Below are 19,896 nucleotides of genomic sequence, written 5' to 3'. Positions count from 1 at the left end.
AAGGAACTTCTACTTAGCCTACATTGTAAATCAATTCAGCCTGTCCTTATTCAATAACAGTGTTCTCTAACTGAGGTTGATCAAATATTGCAGCACTACCAACAACTGGCAAATCAGAATTCCATTCAATAACACATTCCAAGTGAATGAATGGAACATTCCCAGTGTACCATTGAGCAAATTTAGAGTTCTCCCAACCACCACTTTGCAAAGTGGAGTCATTCTATTTTGAAGAGAGCACAAAAGCACGGAGAACACTACTTGCGCAGTGATCGGTACTCACCATAGGCCGTCATGGTTCCCACGTAGGGCCCGTCCATGACACTCTGGTTCTCCTCGGCCAGGGCCTTGATATAGCGCTTGCTGAGCTCCAGGATCTGCTGTCGCAGCATGGTGCTGCTCTCGTGCGTGGCCCGCTGCTGGATGGTGAAGTGGAGCAGCATCATGCCCCAGATGAAGCCAAAGCTCACCAGGAAGAAGCCCAGCTTCTGGGACGAGAGCTTCCACAGGTAGGCCGAGGCCATGGCGAGCGCCGCCCGCAGCACGACTGGCAAGAGTGACTGTATCTGCGCGTGAGGGACTGGGGGTGGAAGGGACTGAGTGGGAGGAGAGTTCAGGAGGGGAGGAGGGGCATGGTGGAGCTCGGGGTAGTTTAGCCGCTATGGTTCTGTTTGGACTCTCCACCACTCCTCACCAGTGGGCTCTACTTCTTTGGCCCATCCTTATCAGTCACTCCCACCGGGTTGACTGGGCCAAGCTGCATTCTGTAAGAGAGGAGGAGACATATGACTGTTAGAGGCACTCAAGAGTCAGAAAACACCACAGTTCCAGAAGAAAAAGGAGGAGTATTTACATGGGCATTCCCAAGGCGGGTGTTAGCTACTGTAGCTATAGCCAACCAGTGTTTCCCCTATATTCATTTAGCACAGCGCCACACTTTGCCAAGATGAGCTTTTAAAGGGATAGTCCGAGATTTTGGCAACTAAGCCCTTTTTCTACTTACGTAGAGTCAGATGAACTCATGGATAACCCTTATGTCTCTGCCATCTGCATCCAAAAACACACATGTGCACACCGCACAAACACACACTATAGACAACCTTCTGTCCTTGCTGCAATGCGTTACAAACAACCTGCTATAATGTGACCACTTTGATTCAAGTTTGTTTCGATTAAACAGCAGGAGATAGAACTGCGCCCTGAAACATGTGCCAAGAACTATACGGAGAGAGACAAACAAAATGTATCAAAGCTGACAAATCCCTGCTGCTAAGAAGATTCCCATGCAAAAAAGATGCAGTCAGCGTGAAGTGAAAATCGTGAATAATCACAGTCTCCACAGGGAAATATAACCCAACCCAATCTCTCTTCAGAGTTAAGCCTACTTCAATTTCTGTTAAACATCCTAAAGAAAGCAAAATTGTATTTTATGTTGTCTCTGTCTATCTTCAAACCTGTATGGTCTACTGTGTAATGATTTTCACAAGAATAATATTATGCCGATAGCTTGGCGACTAGAAACTGAATGAGTGAACAGGTTACCCTTAGGACTACTGGCCAAAAAACCTTTCCATGACACAAAAACATACCGCAAGTCAACTTTAGTGGAGGTACGAGGAGTTGGACTTGTAAATATTTCAGTGATACAGTTTAGAAAAAAAACAGTATCCTGCCCACTCAAGGATGGAGAAAAAACAGGATGTTTCGCTCTCGTGTGAAATGGCAATCCTTCTTGCCCATCATCTTCAGCCAAGAGGTGAGGCTATTTCGTAAGGTACCCGAAAACTCTCGCTAACCATAAGAAAACCTTCATAAGCCTCTTAGTGAAAGCAATGTGTGGAGGAAGAGAGAAATGGAGGGGAGAGAAGAGAGCGATGATAAGTAAGCCTAAACTAGAGAAATGGAAAGTTTGAAATGAAATAAGGGTACTTTATAATGGGACAATTGATGGCTACAACATGCAAAGTAGTAGCAGCATTTTTAAGGGTCATGTAAAGAAGTAACTGATCCACATGAATGTTATACATTTATCGTTCAACTTATCGTTACCATGATAATTCAGTCAATTGATTGTGATATGGATTTTTGTCCATATCGCTCCGCTCTATTGCAGCATATGTATTCAGAGGGCTAGTCAGAAGTAGTACACTACATGGGGGGGGAAATAGGGATTAATTTAGGACGTAGACAGGTAGCCTAAGCCTAGGTATCCTTCACACTGTGGGGATACATGTACGTGTTGTTTCATCCTCCTCCTCCTCCTCAGGCCAGCTAAGGAAGCTAGTTACATCCATAGTCTGTTCAGTCAGGCTCCTCAGGTTTCTGCACAAACTCCTAGGGGATACACACCATACCCTCAAACCAAGGTTGCTAGTAATTGGATATGAAGGGCATTATGCAGTATGCACTGACTATTGTTTCTTTTCCCACCACACTAGCTCAAAAGGTAATGTTTATGCATTACAAAACAAATGTGTGTGTATATATGTATATTTTGATGGTCATTATTGTGGGGGTAGCACTGACATACTGTAGTCACAGCTAGGCCAAGGTCAGGGGGCTAACATAATACATTACCATGGTAAACCGAACTTGCTTCGAGGAGGAAACCGAGGCCAATCCAAAAAAGAACTTCTTTGTGAGCGAGTGTGGTGGGAAAAAACAATTATATTTAGCTTCTATTTAAAAGACTTCTTAGGCCAAGCCTACCATCTTGGGTCAGAAACAAACTCAGGGGGACTTGTTTTAATAACCTGCTGCCATTTAGTGGCCAAAATCTAAATTGAGCCTAAACTGGAATAATGCATTGGGACCTCTCTTGCATTTCAAAGGTGGAACAAAACCACAAAAAAAAAAAAGTTTTTTTTCCCTTTGTATCATCTTTTACCAGATCTAATGTGTTTTATTCTCCTACATTAATTTCACATTTCCACAAACTTCAAAGTGTTTCCTTTCAAATGGTATGAAGAATATGCACATCCAGGCTTCAGGTCCTGAGCTACAGGCAGTTAGATTTGGGTATGTCAGTTTAGGTGAAAATTTAAAGAAAAAAGGGTCCGATCCTTTAAAAAAACTACTGTCAGGAAATCTAGTGTCAGGAAATTTGTAGCTACAAATTCATTTGATGATTAATGACTTTGGCCAAGTCATAGCAGCTGGAAGTAGTTTGTGGGTGGGGCTGCTACGTTTTTTCTGCGGGGGGGGGGGGGGGTAAGTAGTAGCCAACAGTAGCCATACATTTCCAGGCAGATTTAAGTCAAAACTGTAACTCCGCAACATTCACTGTCTTCTTGGTAAGCAACTCCAGTAGATTTGGCCATGTGTTTTAGTTTATTGTCCTGCTGAAAGGTGAATTCATGTCTGGTGTAAAGCAAACGGAACCAGGTTTTCCTCTTGGATTTTGCCTGTGCTTAGATCCATTCCGTTTCTTTTTTAACCTGAAAAACTCCCCAGTCCTTAACGATTACAAGCATACCCATAACATCATGCAGCCACCACTATGCTTGACAATATGAAGAGTGGTACTCTGTAATGTGTTGTATTGGATTTGCCCCAAACATAACACTTTGTATTCACTCCAGTAGTATTCTTAAAGTTTGTGCATTTTGCAGTAAAATCATATTTATTTTCCAATATTAGTTTGGTGAACCCTTTCTGTAGTAACGACTGTTAAGGGACCATCCAGGTGGGAAGTATGGGCTGCAATTCCCAGTCATGATGGAAAAGACTACACCTTTGACTCTCCAGAGAAGGTTATGGCTCACATTCAACACCACATCAAGATGTCTTCAAGTCGTTCATTGATCGGCAACAGCCTTAAAGCATCCATCCATGTATATGGGTAAGAGTCTAACTACAGTTGTTTCAGATAATATATCTTTCTAATAAATATCTTTCAGAAAGTTGTTTTAATTGCAAGTTAAAGCTTGCTGTTAGCAAGCTAGATGACCTTTGGTGGCTGGCTCGCTAGATAGCATTACGTGTATGATCTGTGTATTCATATCTCAGAAAGCCATTTGTTTTGCTAGTTATAGCCCAAATGTTAGCTAACTAACATTGAACCTAATTTGGTTAACTTTAGCAAGCTATGACAATACATTTGTATTGCTAATACTCTATGGATTGGGATTATGGTTCATTGTTTAGCTAGCTAGCTATATCTGGAATTTGTCTTTCAGCATCAGTAGAAAAACACACCTGACTCTTCTCTACCAGTCATACAAGGAAAATGGTATAATGCCTCCCATCAAAAAGAGAGCTGGCCTCCACAATCCCCCCCAACCAAATTGAGCTGGTTTGAGATGAGTCGGACCAGCCAACAAGTGGAAAAGCAGCCAACAAGTGCTCAGCATATGTGGGAACTCCTTCAAGACTGTTGGAAAAGCATTCCAGGTGAAGGTGGTTGAGAGAATGCCAAGAGTGTGCAGCTGTCATCAAGGCAAAGGGTGGCTATTTGAAGAATCTCAAATATAAAATATAATTTGATTTGTTTACTACCATGTCTTATTTCATAGTCGTGATGTCTTCACCATTATTCTACAATGTAGAAAATAGTAAAAATAAAGAAAAACCCTTGAATGAGTAGGTGTTCTAAAACTTGACAGGTAGTGTATAACCTTAACATATTAAACCGTTTAAAATGTAATATTCCCCTCCAGAAATGAGCCCAATAACATAGATGAAAAGCAATAGCTTCAGGGCCTGTACATTGTCCATATTATCAGGCAGGTGTGCTATTTTAACAATAAGCATTATCCCCTGTAGCCTGACACAGTATTGTGGCTACATGGCTGAAGTATGATGTTACTCATCTGCATTGGTTACCCCAATAGGGTAATCATTAGCTAGATGAGGAGTTCCCAAACCTTTTCACTCAGGGCCCCCCTTCCAACATTGGGGAACATCCCGCGCCCCCCGTGTGCACATGCTACATCTATTTCTATGGGCACAGGCACTGGTCATGACACAAACTGTTCACACCACTCTTGTTGGTGGAGAGAATTTTGCAGGTTTAAAGCTTATGAGGAGTCCTGCGATTAAACACATTTTGTCATGGGGTTTTGTCATGGGGTACAAAGAACCTTTTGCCGTTTTAAAGCACATTTTCTTGTAATTCTATACATTTTGCCATGTCTCATGTGTATTCATGTGATATTTGAGTGACTAGAAAATTACAACAATAACTATGGGCTAAAAACCGTCAATAAAAAAACATTAGCTGACATGGGCTAGTTGATCTGCACAGTTATAAGTTATAAATAGCTCTAAGGTCTACTATGACTAACATGACAAGAGGAACTGATGATGCACTACCCAATTTACAAATGGCACCTTGTGCATTCTACTATTACAACTTTCAAGAGTAAGAATAAAGCCGGACTGAAAAAATGTTTAGAAAAAGAATATAGGCCTGTTAATGCATTCGATTGGCCGACGCGCTTCTCACGTTTACTTTTTTTCCCCATGACAGATTGTAAAACGCTGCCAATAGAGCAGAAATTCTAATGACAGTGCTGCCTGAAACTATAGGCCTACATCTCTGTGGCCTCACTGAGCAAAAGGTATTTGAGACAATGGCTAGCCATTAGTGTTGTGTGGCCTTCCTTCCAAATCTTGAACCCTGGGCTTACGAGGCTAGCTAGCCATTTACTGCAGCAGAAGTAGCTAGATAAAGGGAGACAGCAGCTCCCAGGCAACTTTGGCTCTGTTGAAAGGCCAGGCACTGAAATAAAATAGAATTATTCATAGGAGGCACACAGTGCTCCCCTACTGTCTCCTTTCATCAGAGCTCTAAACCCATCAGGTTGGCCGATGGTCTGGGGTGCGCAGACGCTAACGGCGCCCGTGCGGTGTGGCTCGGGGTGACAGAACAGGTGGCAACGGAGAGGACGCCAGGAAGATCCAATGCAAGCTGTAGGGTGGCCCAACTCACAAAGTATATTGTCCAATGTCCATACTAGCAGCATTGGCTGCTTACCACTTAGAATAAAGCATTGTATTCTAAGTGATATGCTAGTGTGGATTTCAGAACAAGGGCAATGATTTTGATTGATTTTGTTGGGGCACTTGATCTTTTGATGTTACTGAGCACAAAACATGCACTCTGCTAAACAGGGTGGAACAAGCTAAACATTGCAGATCTAGAAATATCATGAAGAGCTGACATGATTCCTCACTCTGTATCAGAACATTCCACAACATTATGCCCTACCGAACACGTCGTTCCTGAAATAAGTCTTTACCGTTTAACCACAAACCAGCAGGGCTGTGACCCCCAAGGACCTGAGCTATGCAGCCCCCCTGCTAGCTATAGGAAGTGAACACAGAGTAGCCACAGCGATACATTAATGACTGCTTGCACCCTGTGATGCTGCCAGCTGAGACATAGACACACCATGTTCCAAAAACAACAGATCAATCTAGCTACATATATAATGTGTTTATGAACCTCAATGTTGGGACAAACACACTCACTATGATAAGTTTAGACTTCATGATGCGTGAAACAGCTTCAAATTGTTATTTTGTGACCCAATAAGCTTGATGATATTCTAAAATCAGGGAAACCTTGCATTGCTATATTTTTTTATTCAGATCAGTTGCCACAAAGCTTTGTCAATTATCAAGCATCAGATTTTAACACTTTGATGAGGATTAGATAGTTACAGGCCTCAAGCATTCGAGAAGCAGTTAAATAAATAATTTTCTGAAAAGCCAAAGGGCTTTCTCCGTTAGCAAGCCCATTTGAAGATATAAAATGCCTCGAGACATATTATAAAATTAAAATGAAAACTTTAGGGCCGGTATTCACAACGCATCTCAGAGTAGGAGCGCTGATCTAGGATCAGGTCCCCCCCTCTTACTTATTGTGATTAAAAAGGCAAAACTACACTAAAATCAGCACTTCTGAGATGCTTTATAAATATAGGCCCAGGGATGAGGCAGTGGAGAACTGACGTTACCTTTGCATGCAACTCAAAGGCAGGATAATAAAATGGCTCTCTTTCCCCTTCCAAAAGATACCTGGGAAATGGGTCAGCGCTGCAATACATGAGCAGTCTTTCCTCCAGCAGTGAAATTTCACAGGCAGCGCAATACTTCTGACAGAATCTCAATACCGTTACGTGCCAGTGTTCCTTGGATATTTAAGCGTACCACCCCTAACAAATATATGGGCTTTTTCTATTGAAAACTTCTACGTCCGTGTTGCCATTGTCACCAGTTTTGAGACTATCAAGACCATTTCACAAGTCATGAAGGATGGGATAAGGAAAAAGTCAAATGATTCAATTAAATTCAAAATGTAAGCCAAGTCAATATTTTTCTTCTGCTAAGACCTAATGCTGCACTTTGATAATCGCGAACGTGATACAGTGCAAAAGAAATGAAGCAGTGGGCTCAAAAAACAAAATCTCTGCACTGCGCTTTAAATTCTCAAACCTACTTCAGCACTCTGCAATCTGCTGCATTGATAACAACTGTCTCACAGGTCTGGGTTCTATGAGACTGAGTTATACGAGTTGCCATTCTCCGCCAAAAAGGAGAGAAAAGGAGAAGTGTTGGGGGTCACTACAGACATGACCCTGTGTCAACATAGATCTGGTTCTTGTTCAATAGGCATGATGACCCAAAGTGGAGAGAAACGGGGAGGTCGCTACTTTCTGAACTTGTCCAATAAGAAAACGCACATTTTCGTGTTCTGTTGCAAAAAGTTTTTCTATGATGTGCTTGTGCCCTAAATGCACAAGACCCTGAAACTCTAAACAGAAACCCCCAATGTGCTCGTTGACTTGTGTCACAACACCTCCCTGTTCTTTAGAAGGGAGGCGTTACAGAATACAGACTGATTTCTCAGGTTTCTAACTCGGGACCTTTATTTGTCTGGCAGGGTGCCTTCTGGCACTCAACAGCGCCTATGAAACCCTGCGTGCTGACAGCCAGCTTCGGTTTCACAATATACAATACAACCACCACCGTTGGAGTGGGTGACATACAAATTACTGAATTGTCACTTTTAATGGCTGGAACCCACACACACTCAATTGATCTCTAGAAGGGCTGAGAATCCCAACTGCTGCTAACAGCTGTGATTATTTTTAGGCTTATACAGTTGTCAAATCACAAAATACTGTGTGCTCAACATAGCTAGGCGTATAAACAATAGGCTACCTGAAGCCTATGGGCTACGTGTCAGGCCCTGACCTGCCTTGCCTGTTGATCTCGTCGCTGTACCTCCCTCGCTGCTTACACCTGTTCCCATGGGAGGCGATCCCTTCCGGCCTGTATCTCCTCCCACATCCAGGATCCTTCGCCATCCAGGATGTCCTCCCATGTCCAGTCCATCGGCCCACGCTGCTTGGTCCTTTGGTGGTGGGATCTTCTGTAACGTCCGTCGTTAAAGGTTGACCAAGGCGCAGCGTGGGTTGGGTTCATCATATTTTTATTTAACGGTGAACCGGCAAAAAACAAAACAATGAACAACACAACGAACGAAACGTTTTACAGGCTACTAACAGCAATACAAAAACAAGATCCCACAAACACAGGTGGAAAAAAGGCTGCCTAAGTATGGTTCCTAATCAGAGGCAACGATAGACAGCTGCCTCTGGTTAGGAACCATACTCGGCCCAACACAAAGAAATACAAAACATAGAATGCCCACCCCACACCCTGACCTAACCACAGAGAAACAAACCCTCTCTCTCAGGTCAGGGCGTGACACGTAGCCCATAGGCTTCAGGTAGCCTATTTAACGGTTCACCGTTAAATAAAAATATGATGAACCCAACCCACGCTGCGCCTTGGTCTACCTTTAACGACGGACGTTACACTACGTCAATACTCTAGTTTTATCAGAAAGAGCTAGGCTAGTAGTCTGTGTGCTCCCAATCATCATACAACACAAAGAACATAATAATCAAACATACTTTTAACATCATAACTCCCAAAAAGCCATGATGATCATCAACAGCATAGGCTACCTCCCACTGATAAATATATCGACACCCTTGCCCCTCACCGTGCCTCCTGAAGACTGAGACAGATGGCCATGCATTGCAGGCTGCTAAAGCTTTGTCCATTTCCTTAGGATTTGTGATGGGAGCTCAAAATAGCCCACATCAGACGGGGGGGAATAATCCATAGGGGGAACCAGGCCGAGGATCTCTAGATTAATTCCACTGCATTGCTCCGAGTCTGAAAGAGACAGCATCCTACCGAGATGGAATAATGTTCTTTAAAAAGCCTTTTCACCTCACATGTTGCAGAAGCTGAACAAAAGCATTGAGATATGTGAATAGATAGGCTACATCAATAATGGATCAGAATGAAAAGAAATAACCTAGGCTACATTTCCCACCAAAAAATAAGTCAGAATCAGGTGACTTAAAAAAAAAAAAAGTCCAATCCAACATGTGCAGGGCTTGATTGAGCCAAAACTAAGGCATAGGAATGACATTCCCTAACACTTTAAAACTGTAGGACTATAGCCTTAAGTTGGTACCGGTATGTCCCTCTACACAGCCCTTGAAGCGTCCAGGCAGCAGTCTGAGGTAATGGAGACGTGAAACTGACGATGGCCATGCTGTCATGGAGACGAGTGTGACTGTGCATCTTAATAGGCTGCTTCTTCACACTCGGCAGGGCCTCCATTCAGTTATTAATTCCCAGCTCCAGTCCAGACAAACGGCCATACCTTACTGGTGTGAACGGCACACAGCATAATAGGCCAATACTCTGCCCAAAAACACCTCTGATTGGCTTTTAACACAATGTATTTTGCGTTGTCATGAAGATTTCTTTACACAAGAATGCAATTCTGCTGGTCTTTATTAGAGATCTACCGATATGGGATTTTTGGGTCCGATACCGATTTTAGGGTGGCAAAAGTCACCGATTACCGATATATCTGACAATATATAGTTTTTTAGAAATGGAATGAAAAACAGACCTTTTTTTATACAAATTGGGCTCCAAAAGATTAAAAGATATTCTAAATTATGATTTCTTAACTAAATATAAAAATGTACATTTTATCTGTGGTTTACACCAGTGGTTCCCAACCAGGGGTACTAGGACCCTTGGGGGTACTTGGCCTATCCACAGGGGGTACTTGAGAAGCCTCATGAGACCATAGTCCTACTGGTAAAATGCACAAGGGTGTACTTCAGAGTAAAATGCAATTGGTGGTACAATAACCAAAATATTTTGGGAACCACTGGTTTACAGGATATCCACTGACCACAAGCTAGCTGTTCCTTACAATAATATTTTCTTACAGAAACCATATGTACATTACACTGTTTCTCAATACAAAATGCATTGGCTATACATTTCAACTGCAAATGGCATGTGCTAATGACTAAAAACATTTATGCAGGAAAATGCTAACCGCACAGGTTTTAGTCACAAGTTCCAATTTAGCTAGTTAGCTAACGTTAGCTACTTGTCGCATCATGAATGCAAGCACATGGCCTGAATGATGGCACAGATAACTGCCTTGCTTTTTGCAGATTGCGGAAAACAAACTAAATAAGCCCACTAGCTAACATAATAGGCCCAGACAGTAACAGAGTAATCTTTGTATCAAGGACAAGTGTTCACTTTGGCGTCAGTCCAGTGTTAGCACATAAGTAGCACAGATAGCTAGCTAGCTACCTGGCTAGCGACCTGTGCTACTTATGTGCTAACACTGGACTGGCGCCAAAGTGAACACTTGTCCTTGATACAAAAATAACTCCGTTAGCTAGCTAGCTACCTTGCTGGCCAGCTATCTAGCTACCTTGCTGACTAGCTAACGTTAAGAATGTGATGAGGACAGGGCTGCTTGCTTGGAGAAGTATACTTTTGACTATTTACTTATTCAAATATGTTGGCTGTGGCAAGCGACACACTGTCAAACCACCATGCCTACTATCTCTCACGTTGTGACCTAGGCCTGAATGTTCAATGAGCAGTCCTCTTCAGGCAACCCATTGAATAAAATATTTTAAATAATGTATGACCGCAAATGAGCAGACATATTTGTGTATTCTATGTACATAATATGGCCGATTTATCTGTGGAACCGATTCATCAGTCAGGCTCTAGTCTATATCAAATGAATCAGTTAATTCAAAAAGATGTTATCATGTAGGCCTAGCGATGTGACAGTGTAATTGACGATTATGGATGAAGACGTTCATGAAAATAACAGTCCAAACCGTATTTTTTTTTTTTTTAAGTTTTTTTTATATATACACTTCATATTCAAGTCGACAAACTTTACCCAAAAGCAGCAAAATAAAAGAAACCTGGTTTACATTTAACTGACAATATAAGGAGAGACGAGGAGGTAAACTATCCAGTTTAGATTTTTGTGTTGTGGAACAAACAGCTGACTGAAGACGGGACGGTCGGGCATTCAAAAAGATGACACATGCTGCCGAGTCCGTTTCAGTGGTAACATTAACTTTTGACAAAGTGATGAAACTTTGCTGCTTCTTGTTTCAGCAAGGTGTTGTAGCAAACAACTATGCGACCAGAAAAGCCACTGCGTATTTCACTTCGGTCTGGTTTAACCAGGCAACTGCATTGTGTCTTTTGTAGACAAAACAGCAACACTATGGCACGGGATGGGTAACTTACTACTGAGCGTGATGAGTGAGACGATCAAAACAGGCTGTTTCAGAAACTCACGCTGAGCTTAACATGACAGTGGTGGTGCTAAGTGAGAGACAGAGATCACCACTTCCTCAGACGGAGAGTGCGGTTACAGATCATTAAGATAGAAATGCACTGGTGTAGAATAAGGCACAGGCCTATTCGTCAGGTCTAGTCATTAGGCCTGCATTTCTACCTGCGAAGTGCTAGGCTTATCGTTGTACCAAACTGAATAAGCTCCAGTTCCCACCTGCCCTCCCCTTCATTGGCTGAGCTACCATTTCCCTCCAGTCTCTGCTCTCAAGCGGATGGCCCCACACACACGACGCGGGCGGGCGCAGCACCGTGACCAATCTGTGAAGGTCACCCCACCAGCCAGGCAGGGCCGCTGGCCACAGCCTGCCAGCAGGGTGGGCACCACCGTCCTGCCACAATTATGTTAGCACAGCTGAAAACTGTTGTTCTGATTAAAGAAGCAATAAAACTGGCCTTCTTTAGACTAGTTGAGTATCTGGAGCATCGGCATTTGTGGGTTTGATTACAGGCTCAAAACGGCCAGAAACAAATAACTTTCTTCTGAAACTCGTCAGTTTATACTTGTTCTGAGAAATGATGGCTATTCCATATGAGAAATTGCCAAGAAACTGAAGATCTCGTACAACACTGTGTACTACTCCCTTCACAGAACAGCGCAAACTGTCTCTAACCAGAATAGAAAGAGGAGTGGAAGGCCCCAGTGCACAATTGAGCAAGAGGACAAGTACATTAGAGTGTCTAGTTTGATAAACAGACGTCTCAAGTCCTCAACTGGCAGCTTCATTAAATAGCACCCGCAAAACACCAGTCTCAACGTCAACAGTGAAGAGGCGACTCTGGGATGCTGGCCTTCTAGGCAGAGTTCCTCTGTCTAGTGTCTGTGTTCTTTTGACCATCTTAATCTTTTATTTTTATTGGCCAGTCTGAGATATGGCTTTTTCTTTGCAAATCTGCCTAGAAGGCCAGCATCCCGGAGTCGCCTCTTCACTGTTGACGTTGAGACTGGTGTTTTGCTGGTACTATTTAACGAAGCTGCCAGCATTTACCTTTTCTTTCAAAAACAAGGTCATTTCTAAGTGACCCCAAACGTTTGAACGGCAGTGTACGTACGTGTATGTACGTACACTACCGTTCAAAAGTTTGGGGTCACTGGGGCGCTCAGCGGGATAGCACAGAAGTTAAATTCTGAGTAACATTACTATTTGGTATAGCCAATTTAAATACATATATTTTAGTCTATAGGATGCAAGAGAGGAATGTAGGCCAGACAGAGCAGATATTTCCACCAAAGCAGCGCAAGAACGTCCAGTCAGAAAAGATTGATTCTCTCTCTCTGTTGGATGCATGGGCATTTAGCCTATACCATTTTTTTTTTAAATAACAGACACTCCTTAACGATCTTGTGTCTAGCCATTTAAAAAAAAAAAAAAAAAAAAAAAAAAAACAACTCTTCAGTCGATAGGCTATGATTGAATATGACTGAAGGCTACGCTTCATTGTTTTATGCATGGCTTTCCCCCAATCAAACAATGGGTTCCATCTCAAAATTAGTTCAAAATATTTGAACAAACAATATCAATAGCCTAAAGAAAAATCCAATGACAAGTTTAAGCTTTTAAGAAATAAATGATCCATGCGGGCTGGGGAAATCCTTCCATAAGACTAAAAATGGCCAATAACCTATCCTCCTACTAGGCCGAAAAGCTTTAAGAGAATTTAAAGTTATGAACAGCATTTTATTTCCCAAATATTCTAGTCTGCGAAGGTGTTGTCCTATAGTTGTGGCTTTCAAAAATAACAAGAATGAAAGTATATAGACTAGGCATGAGCTATTCTTAATAACAACTTTATGAAAAAAAAAACTCATTTATTTTATGATGCAAATAAAGCAATTATTATCCAGGTCTGAAGCAGGTAGACTGCTTCTTATCCAGCCCATGATGTCGGCCTATAGCTTAGTTCACTACGTTAAGACAGCCCGTTCCTCAGACAGTCACTGCATTATCATGTGCACGCCACACAGACAGAAACAGACACACACACACACAAAACATGTTCTGCACCTCCACCAGAAAGGAATATTAGAAAAGATTTGCCATTGCCTGCACTTGCCAGACTTTCAAGGTTATCTTTGGGGGTGGGGGGTGGCAATAGCATCGTATATCACAATGTTTTATGGGTAAATAATCACAATAGGGCAAATGTTAACCACACCCCGTAGAGTTAGAGTTATGTGGGTTGTTTACCCCTTACTGTGTGTTGCGTACCAACAGAGTGTTTCTGTTCTCTCCACCTCCTCTGAATAAAAAGAGGCAGTTGACTGCACTGCAGCGCACAGTAAATCAAACATGGTTTCCTCTCGGCCGCACTCCTAGGGCAGGCACATTTCAGACGCCCGCTTGGGCTCTGGTTTCTTGACCGACCCTGCTGCTCACTCCTGTAAGCCTATGGAGAGCCGAGCGGTTAAACTGATTGGGATACTGTATTAGACAGTGATCCTCTTAACTCCAAACCCACAAGTTCCCGTTCAGGTCAAGCGGCAGTAAAACTGTCAGGACTAGTAGGTACAGTAAAGTGCTCATTTTCACAGTCAAACTTTCCCAATCAAGTGTCTCATCTCTAAAACAACACTGATGAAGAAAACAATACTCAGAAACATGAATTCATTATGTATTAAGATGATAGTTACAATAGAGACTGAGTTTATTTTTCCCAGAGGAACCTTCGTTTGTGGACTTATGGCTTTCAGATTACAACAAGTTAGGCCTATCGGCTTAACCAACACACAGCCGTTGGAAAGATAGGTTAATTAAATTTAAAGATTATCTGTAATAGCCACAGGACTGTTTGTCTGTATGTAAGGAATAACCCAAGCAGGACGAGCTAAGCAAAAAGTGATCATTTAACTAAATCATAGCAATACATCCCCAGAGATTCAGAAAGCAGCTAATATCCTGGTCTGCTGATTGTGTTTGAAATCCACCAGAGCAGAATCAGAAGAGCACTTTATCCCGGGTGTCATTAAATCTCAGTATGGGTGCTAGGACATTAATCATTAGACTGGAGCAGAATGTCATGAACCGCACTGCAGCACATCCTGTAACACAGGAGGTACTCTTCCTTGCAATATATACAACTTTTTGTGCGACCTGACCAAATTCACATAGAAATGTGAGTTATAGATCTGTACTTGTCATTGAAAGCAAGTCTAAGAAGTGGTAGATCTGCTGGATCTACAGAACTGCTGGTTCTGTTCTAACTAGAGGTCGGCCGATTATGATTTTTCAACGCCGATACCGATTATTGGAGGATCAAAAACCCCTGTGCCGATTAATCGGCCGATTTTATTTATTTATAATAATGACAATTACAACAATACTGAATGAACACTTATTTTAACTTAATATAATACATCAATCAAATCAATTTAGCCTCAAATAAATAATGAAACATGTTCAATTTGGTTTAAGTAATGCAAAAACAAAGTGTTGGAGAAGAAAATAAAAGTGCAATATGTGCCATGTAAGAAAGCTAATGTTTAAGTTCCTTGCTCAGAACATATGAAAGCTGGTGGTTCCTTTTAACATGAGTCTTCAATATTCCCAGGTAAGAAGTTTTAGGTTGTAGTTATTATAGGAATTATAGGACTACTTCTCTCTATACCATTTGTATTTCATATAACTTTGACTATTGGATGTTCTTACAGGCACTTTAGTATTGCCAGTGTAACAGTATAGCTTCCGTCCCTCTTCTCGGCCCTACCTGGGTTCGAACCAGGAACACATCGACAACAGCCACCCTCGAAGCAGCGTTACCCATGCAGAGCAAGGGGAACAACTACTCCAAGTCTCAGAGCGAGTGACGTTTGAAACGCTATTAGCGCGCACCCCGCTAACTAGCTAGCCATTTCACATCGGTTACACCAGCCTAATCTTGGGAGTTGATAGGCTTGAAGTCATAAACAGCGCAATGCTTGAAGCACAGCGAAGAGCTGCTGACAAAACGCACGAAAGTGCTGTTTGAATGAATGCTTTCGAGCCTGCTGCTGCCTACCATCGCTCAGTCAGACTGCTCTATCAAATCATAGACTTAATTATAACATAATAACACACAGAAATACGAGCCTTTGGTCATTAATATGGTCGAATCCGGAAACTATCATCTCGAAAACAAAACGTTTTTCCTTTCAGTGAAATACGGAACCGTTAACGGGTGGCATCCCTAAGTTTAAATATTCCTGTTACATTGCACAACCTTCAATGTTATGTCATAATTACGTAAACTTCTGGCAAATTAGTTCGCAACGAGCCAGGCGGCCCAAACTGTTGCATATACCCTGACTCTGCGTGCAATGAACGCAAGAGAAGTGACACAATTTCACCTGGTTAATATTGCCTGCTAACCTGGATTTCTTTTAGCTAAATATGCAGGTTTAAAAATATATACTTCTGTGTATTGATTTTAAAAAAGGCATTGATTGTTTATGGTTAGGTACAGTCGTGCAACGATTGTGCTTTTTTCGCAAATGCGCTTTTGTTAAATAATCCCCCGTTTGGTGAAGTCGGCTGTCTTTGTTAGGAAGAAATAGTCTTCACAGTTCGCAACGAGCCAGGCGGCCCAAACTGCTGCATATACCCTGACTCTGTTGCAAGAGAAGTGACATTTTCCCTAGTTAAAAGAAATTCATGTTATCAGGCAATATTAACTAAATATGCAGGTTTAAAAATATATACTTGTGTATTGATTTTAAGAAAGGCATTGATGTTTATGGTTGGAGCAACGTGTACCTAAGCGATTATATGCAATGCAGGACAGGCTAGATAAACTAGTAATATCATCAACCATTTGTAGTTAACTAGTGATTATGATTGATTGATTGTTTTTTATAAGATAAGTTTAATGCTAGCTAGCAACTTACCTTGGCTTCTTACTGCATTCGCGTAACAGGCAGGCTCCTCGTGGAGTGCAACGTAAAGCAGGTGGTTAGAGCGTTGGACTAGTTAACCGTAAGGTTGCAAGATTGAATCCCCGAGCTGACAAGGTAAAATCTGTCGTTCTGCTTCTGAACAAGGCAGTTAACCCACCGTTCCTAGGCCGTCATTGAAAATAACAATGTGTTCTTAACTGACTTGCCTAGTTAAATAAAGATGTAAAAAAATCTAAATTTAAAATTCAAAAATCTAAATATATTTAAAAACATAAAAAAATACAGATTTCCGATTGTTATGAAATCGGCCCTAATTAATCAGTCGACCTCTAGTTCTAACTGATAATTAATTGCACCCAACTGGTGTGCCAGGTCTAAATCAGTCCCTGACGAACAATGGAAGAAAGCAGTGGAACTGGCTTCGAGGGTCAGAGTTGAGTTTGAGGGCTCTACATTATAGTTGCTTGTTTTGTTACAGAAACTGAAATTAGGGGAACTATTAACATTTTTGCAACCAGGAAATGACAGAGCGATATCTGCAATGTTGTATAAACAAAGACCAGGTAGAAACAGAAAATAGAATGACTAGGTTATGTATATGGTATAAACAGTGCTATTGCAGGCATTGAATCCGGTCCCGAGCTAAAAGCTCCTATTTGCATTCCTCCATTCCTAAGCTGAACAACGCAACTATTTGCTTTTAATAGAAAGTTGTGTGGTATACAAGCCAGTGTTAAAATACTGACTGCTGTATATTTAGCCCAAGCCTTTCCATCTGCCTTGACAAAGTGAGATGATATCATATGATTCAATCTACAGCTTAATCAAGTGATGAAAGGCTTAATTACAAGCTCTACCTTGCCCTTCAAAAGGAATCATAAACAGCTCATCTCTTTGATACAAAAACAAGCACCAAGGTGAGGTAATCTTCAATCCCTCCAAAAAAATTACTTTAAACATGCTCGAAGCGAATATTAGCCTACATCTCAATACAGAAGTCACTAGTGACATGTGACATTTTAAGGAAAAGCAGAGGCTTAAAAAAACCTGAAGCTTTGGACTTGCCCAACCATTTAAACAGAAGGTGATTGTATTAGGCTATACTGCGGTGTTCGAGCCGAACACAGTGACCAAGCACAGTGAGTGGGTGGCACAAAGAGAGGGAGGCAGTGGTGTGTGTGTGTACAGGCCGTGAGGAGTAGGACCCCTTTAATCAGAGAGAGACTTCATCTTCTGCTGCTCTGGGCGAAACCATCAACAAGCCCACCTCCGTCCCATCCCTCCATCACCTCCAGCCCTGCCCAATGATGCGGTCCCAACGATTTATCTTGCCAGCAGCAAGGCATGCCACTGGAGCAAAGCTCCTTTCAAGCAGATTTATACTCCCCAAGAGCTGCAGCAAAGGCGCTTGAAAGAGCTCTTTATAAAGGCAAGGAAGCCAGCAGCTCACCTCTGCTAACTGCAGTCCCAATGGCCGTTTGATAGTCAGGATAATAAGCTAAGCAGTGAGGTGAACAGAATCAGAAACCCAATATCACCTCAATTACAACTGCCAGTGTGTCCTCCATCTTAATCACACTTCTTCATTACCAAGGGGATAAGAAAGAGCCAACCTCCAAGAGAAGATACTAAACATCAAAAGCTGAATGTTTTACGTTTTCATGGCACCAACCATAACGATACCTGTACCTGAGCCAAATTCCTTAGAGTAAGTATACTGTAGAGAATGTGGACTACAGTTGTAATTACAGAGTACACTGGACTGTTTCCAAGGGGATTACTGGGTGTTTGAATAAATCTCCTGGGTTGTAAAGAGAAGCACTCTTTCAGATCTACTCAGAGGATTGCAGCCAAGGCAGTATTGAGCAACCCAATCACTGAGCTATAGGAAGTTAGGAACATATAGTGAGCTAGCTCTCACAGTGGAAAGTTTCATACGTATCCACAAAGGACACGTCACATATATTACCGTGGTCACAAAACCTTTTAATTGATACATTTTCACGTGTAGTTATATTGTAGTAACATTGCTTTATGTTAACACCTCTAGCTAGCTAGATACCTTTCAAACAGCAATTCAAGCGACATAGCCAGTAGTGTCACTTCTATCATATCATGCCAAGGATCGAATTCAAGAGAATGTTAGCTATTATTAGTAGTACTAGTATTAAATCAATGCAACCAGAGCTATGATTCTGTTATCATGAAAACAGTAGACATCTGTTGACAACAAAACCTGCACTGGCAGGGTTTGCTAATGTCACTGCAAAACTGTCAATGATAGGTAGGTAGGCTATAACATGGCTAGCTAGTTACTCTCGTCTGACCGCGCACTCAAATAATCGACAACAGACAATTTTAGCCAGCAAGAAAGTAGCCCCGTCCATAACTAGCCACTCTGTTTTTAGGGATAGCAAGGAAGCCAGTATGTTTGCATTTCGACGGTTTTAAACTACCAGGTTAGCTGCCTCGCTGACAAGCTAACCATTATATTGGATAGGTCAGATAGATTATTAGTAACATTTGGACGCTGCGGTATGCGATTCTTTACTAGTTCGCGCTAGCTGTCACATGCAGTAGTTTCTCAGTAAGCCAACTAACGTTAGCTAGCTTGCTACTCATGGAGCTAACAATAACATGACCGTAATAGCTGTTAACGAGAGATATCTGACAAGAAACGAGAACAAGCTGAAATAGCTAGCTAGCGATGAGTCTGGCTTTCTGGTCATCCTTGAGCGTCATTGAGCAGCACTTCTATCCGCAGTGACAAGTCGCTCGTAGTACGATTGGGAGAATACTGCGTCTGCAATGAAAATGCTACGTTGTGAAATCATATTACAGCTTACCTTTCGGAGAATAGAGTGGTCCAAATTGACTTCGGGGCTCAGGTTTTGTTTTATGCTGATATGATAACATATGCTACAGGATTCCGTATGAATGGACAGTTACTGTAGCTTGCTCCGGTTTTCCGCTCCAGCGCTCGAGCCTTTTCTTTCGCTCTGTCACTTCCAGCGCCTTGTCCTAACGCAAAGGCTATTTAGGGATCCTCTGAATGTGGGTGTCCCCTTGAATTAACGAAAAAAAAGTGAGCAACGTTTACCTTTATGAGAAAATGATAAGCATAAATTGTATTACATGTTACATTGGTGCTGTTTTATTCATATTTAGAACCATGTTTATTTTATATTTCGCATATGTACCAATTGCATGTGTCATACAAGGAATTGCGGTCCTTAAGAGATCACAAATCGGGGAAAACGATATGCATAAACTATTTATGTGGTGAATAATTC

At 41.8% G+C, this 19,896-nt stretch overlaps 1 protein-coding gene across 1 annotated transcript in view; it reads right to left on the bottom strand.

Moving 5' to 3' along the window:
• The window catches only part of LOC115179283 (alpha-1,6-mannosylglycoprotein 6-beta-N-acetylglucosaminyltransferase A), a 112,811-nt gene extending 93,191 nt beyond the window's left edge, over positions 1 to 19,620 (bottom strand). The window contains exons 1-2 of the mRNA XM_029740663.1: positions 19,450 to 19,620; positions 284 to 764 (exon numbers count right to left, since the gene is read on the bottom strand). Coding sequence (XP_029596523.1) covers positions 284 to 524 — 241 coding nt within the window. The 5' untranslated portion in view covers positions 525 to 764; positions 19,450 to 19,620. The remainder of the gene's footprint in view (positions 1 to 283; positions 765 to 19,449) is intronic.
• Between the last annotated feature and the right edge of the window lie 276 nt (positions 19,621 to 19,896).

This window comes from Salmo trutta, chromosome 39 (assembly GCF_901001165.1).
Source record: "Salmo trutta chromosome 39, fSalTru1.1, whole genome shotgun sequence".
NCBI classification, from domain to species: Eukaryota; Metazoa; Chordata; class Actinopteri; order Salmoniformes; family Salmonidae; genus Salmo; species Salmo trutta.
The sequence above is the reverse complement of the archived record's forward strand: the minus strand, read 5'-3'. Positions and strand labels throughout refer to the sequence as shown.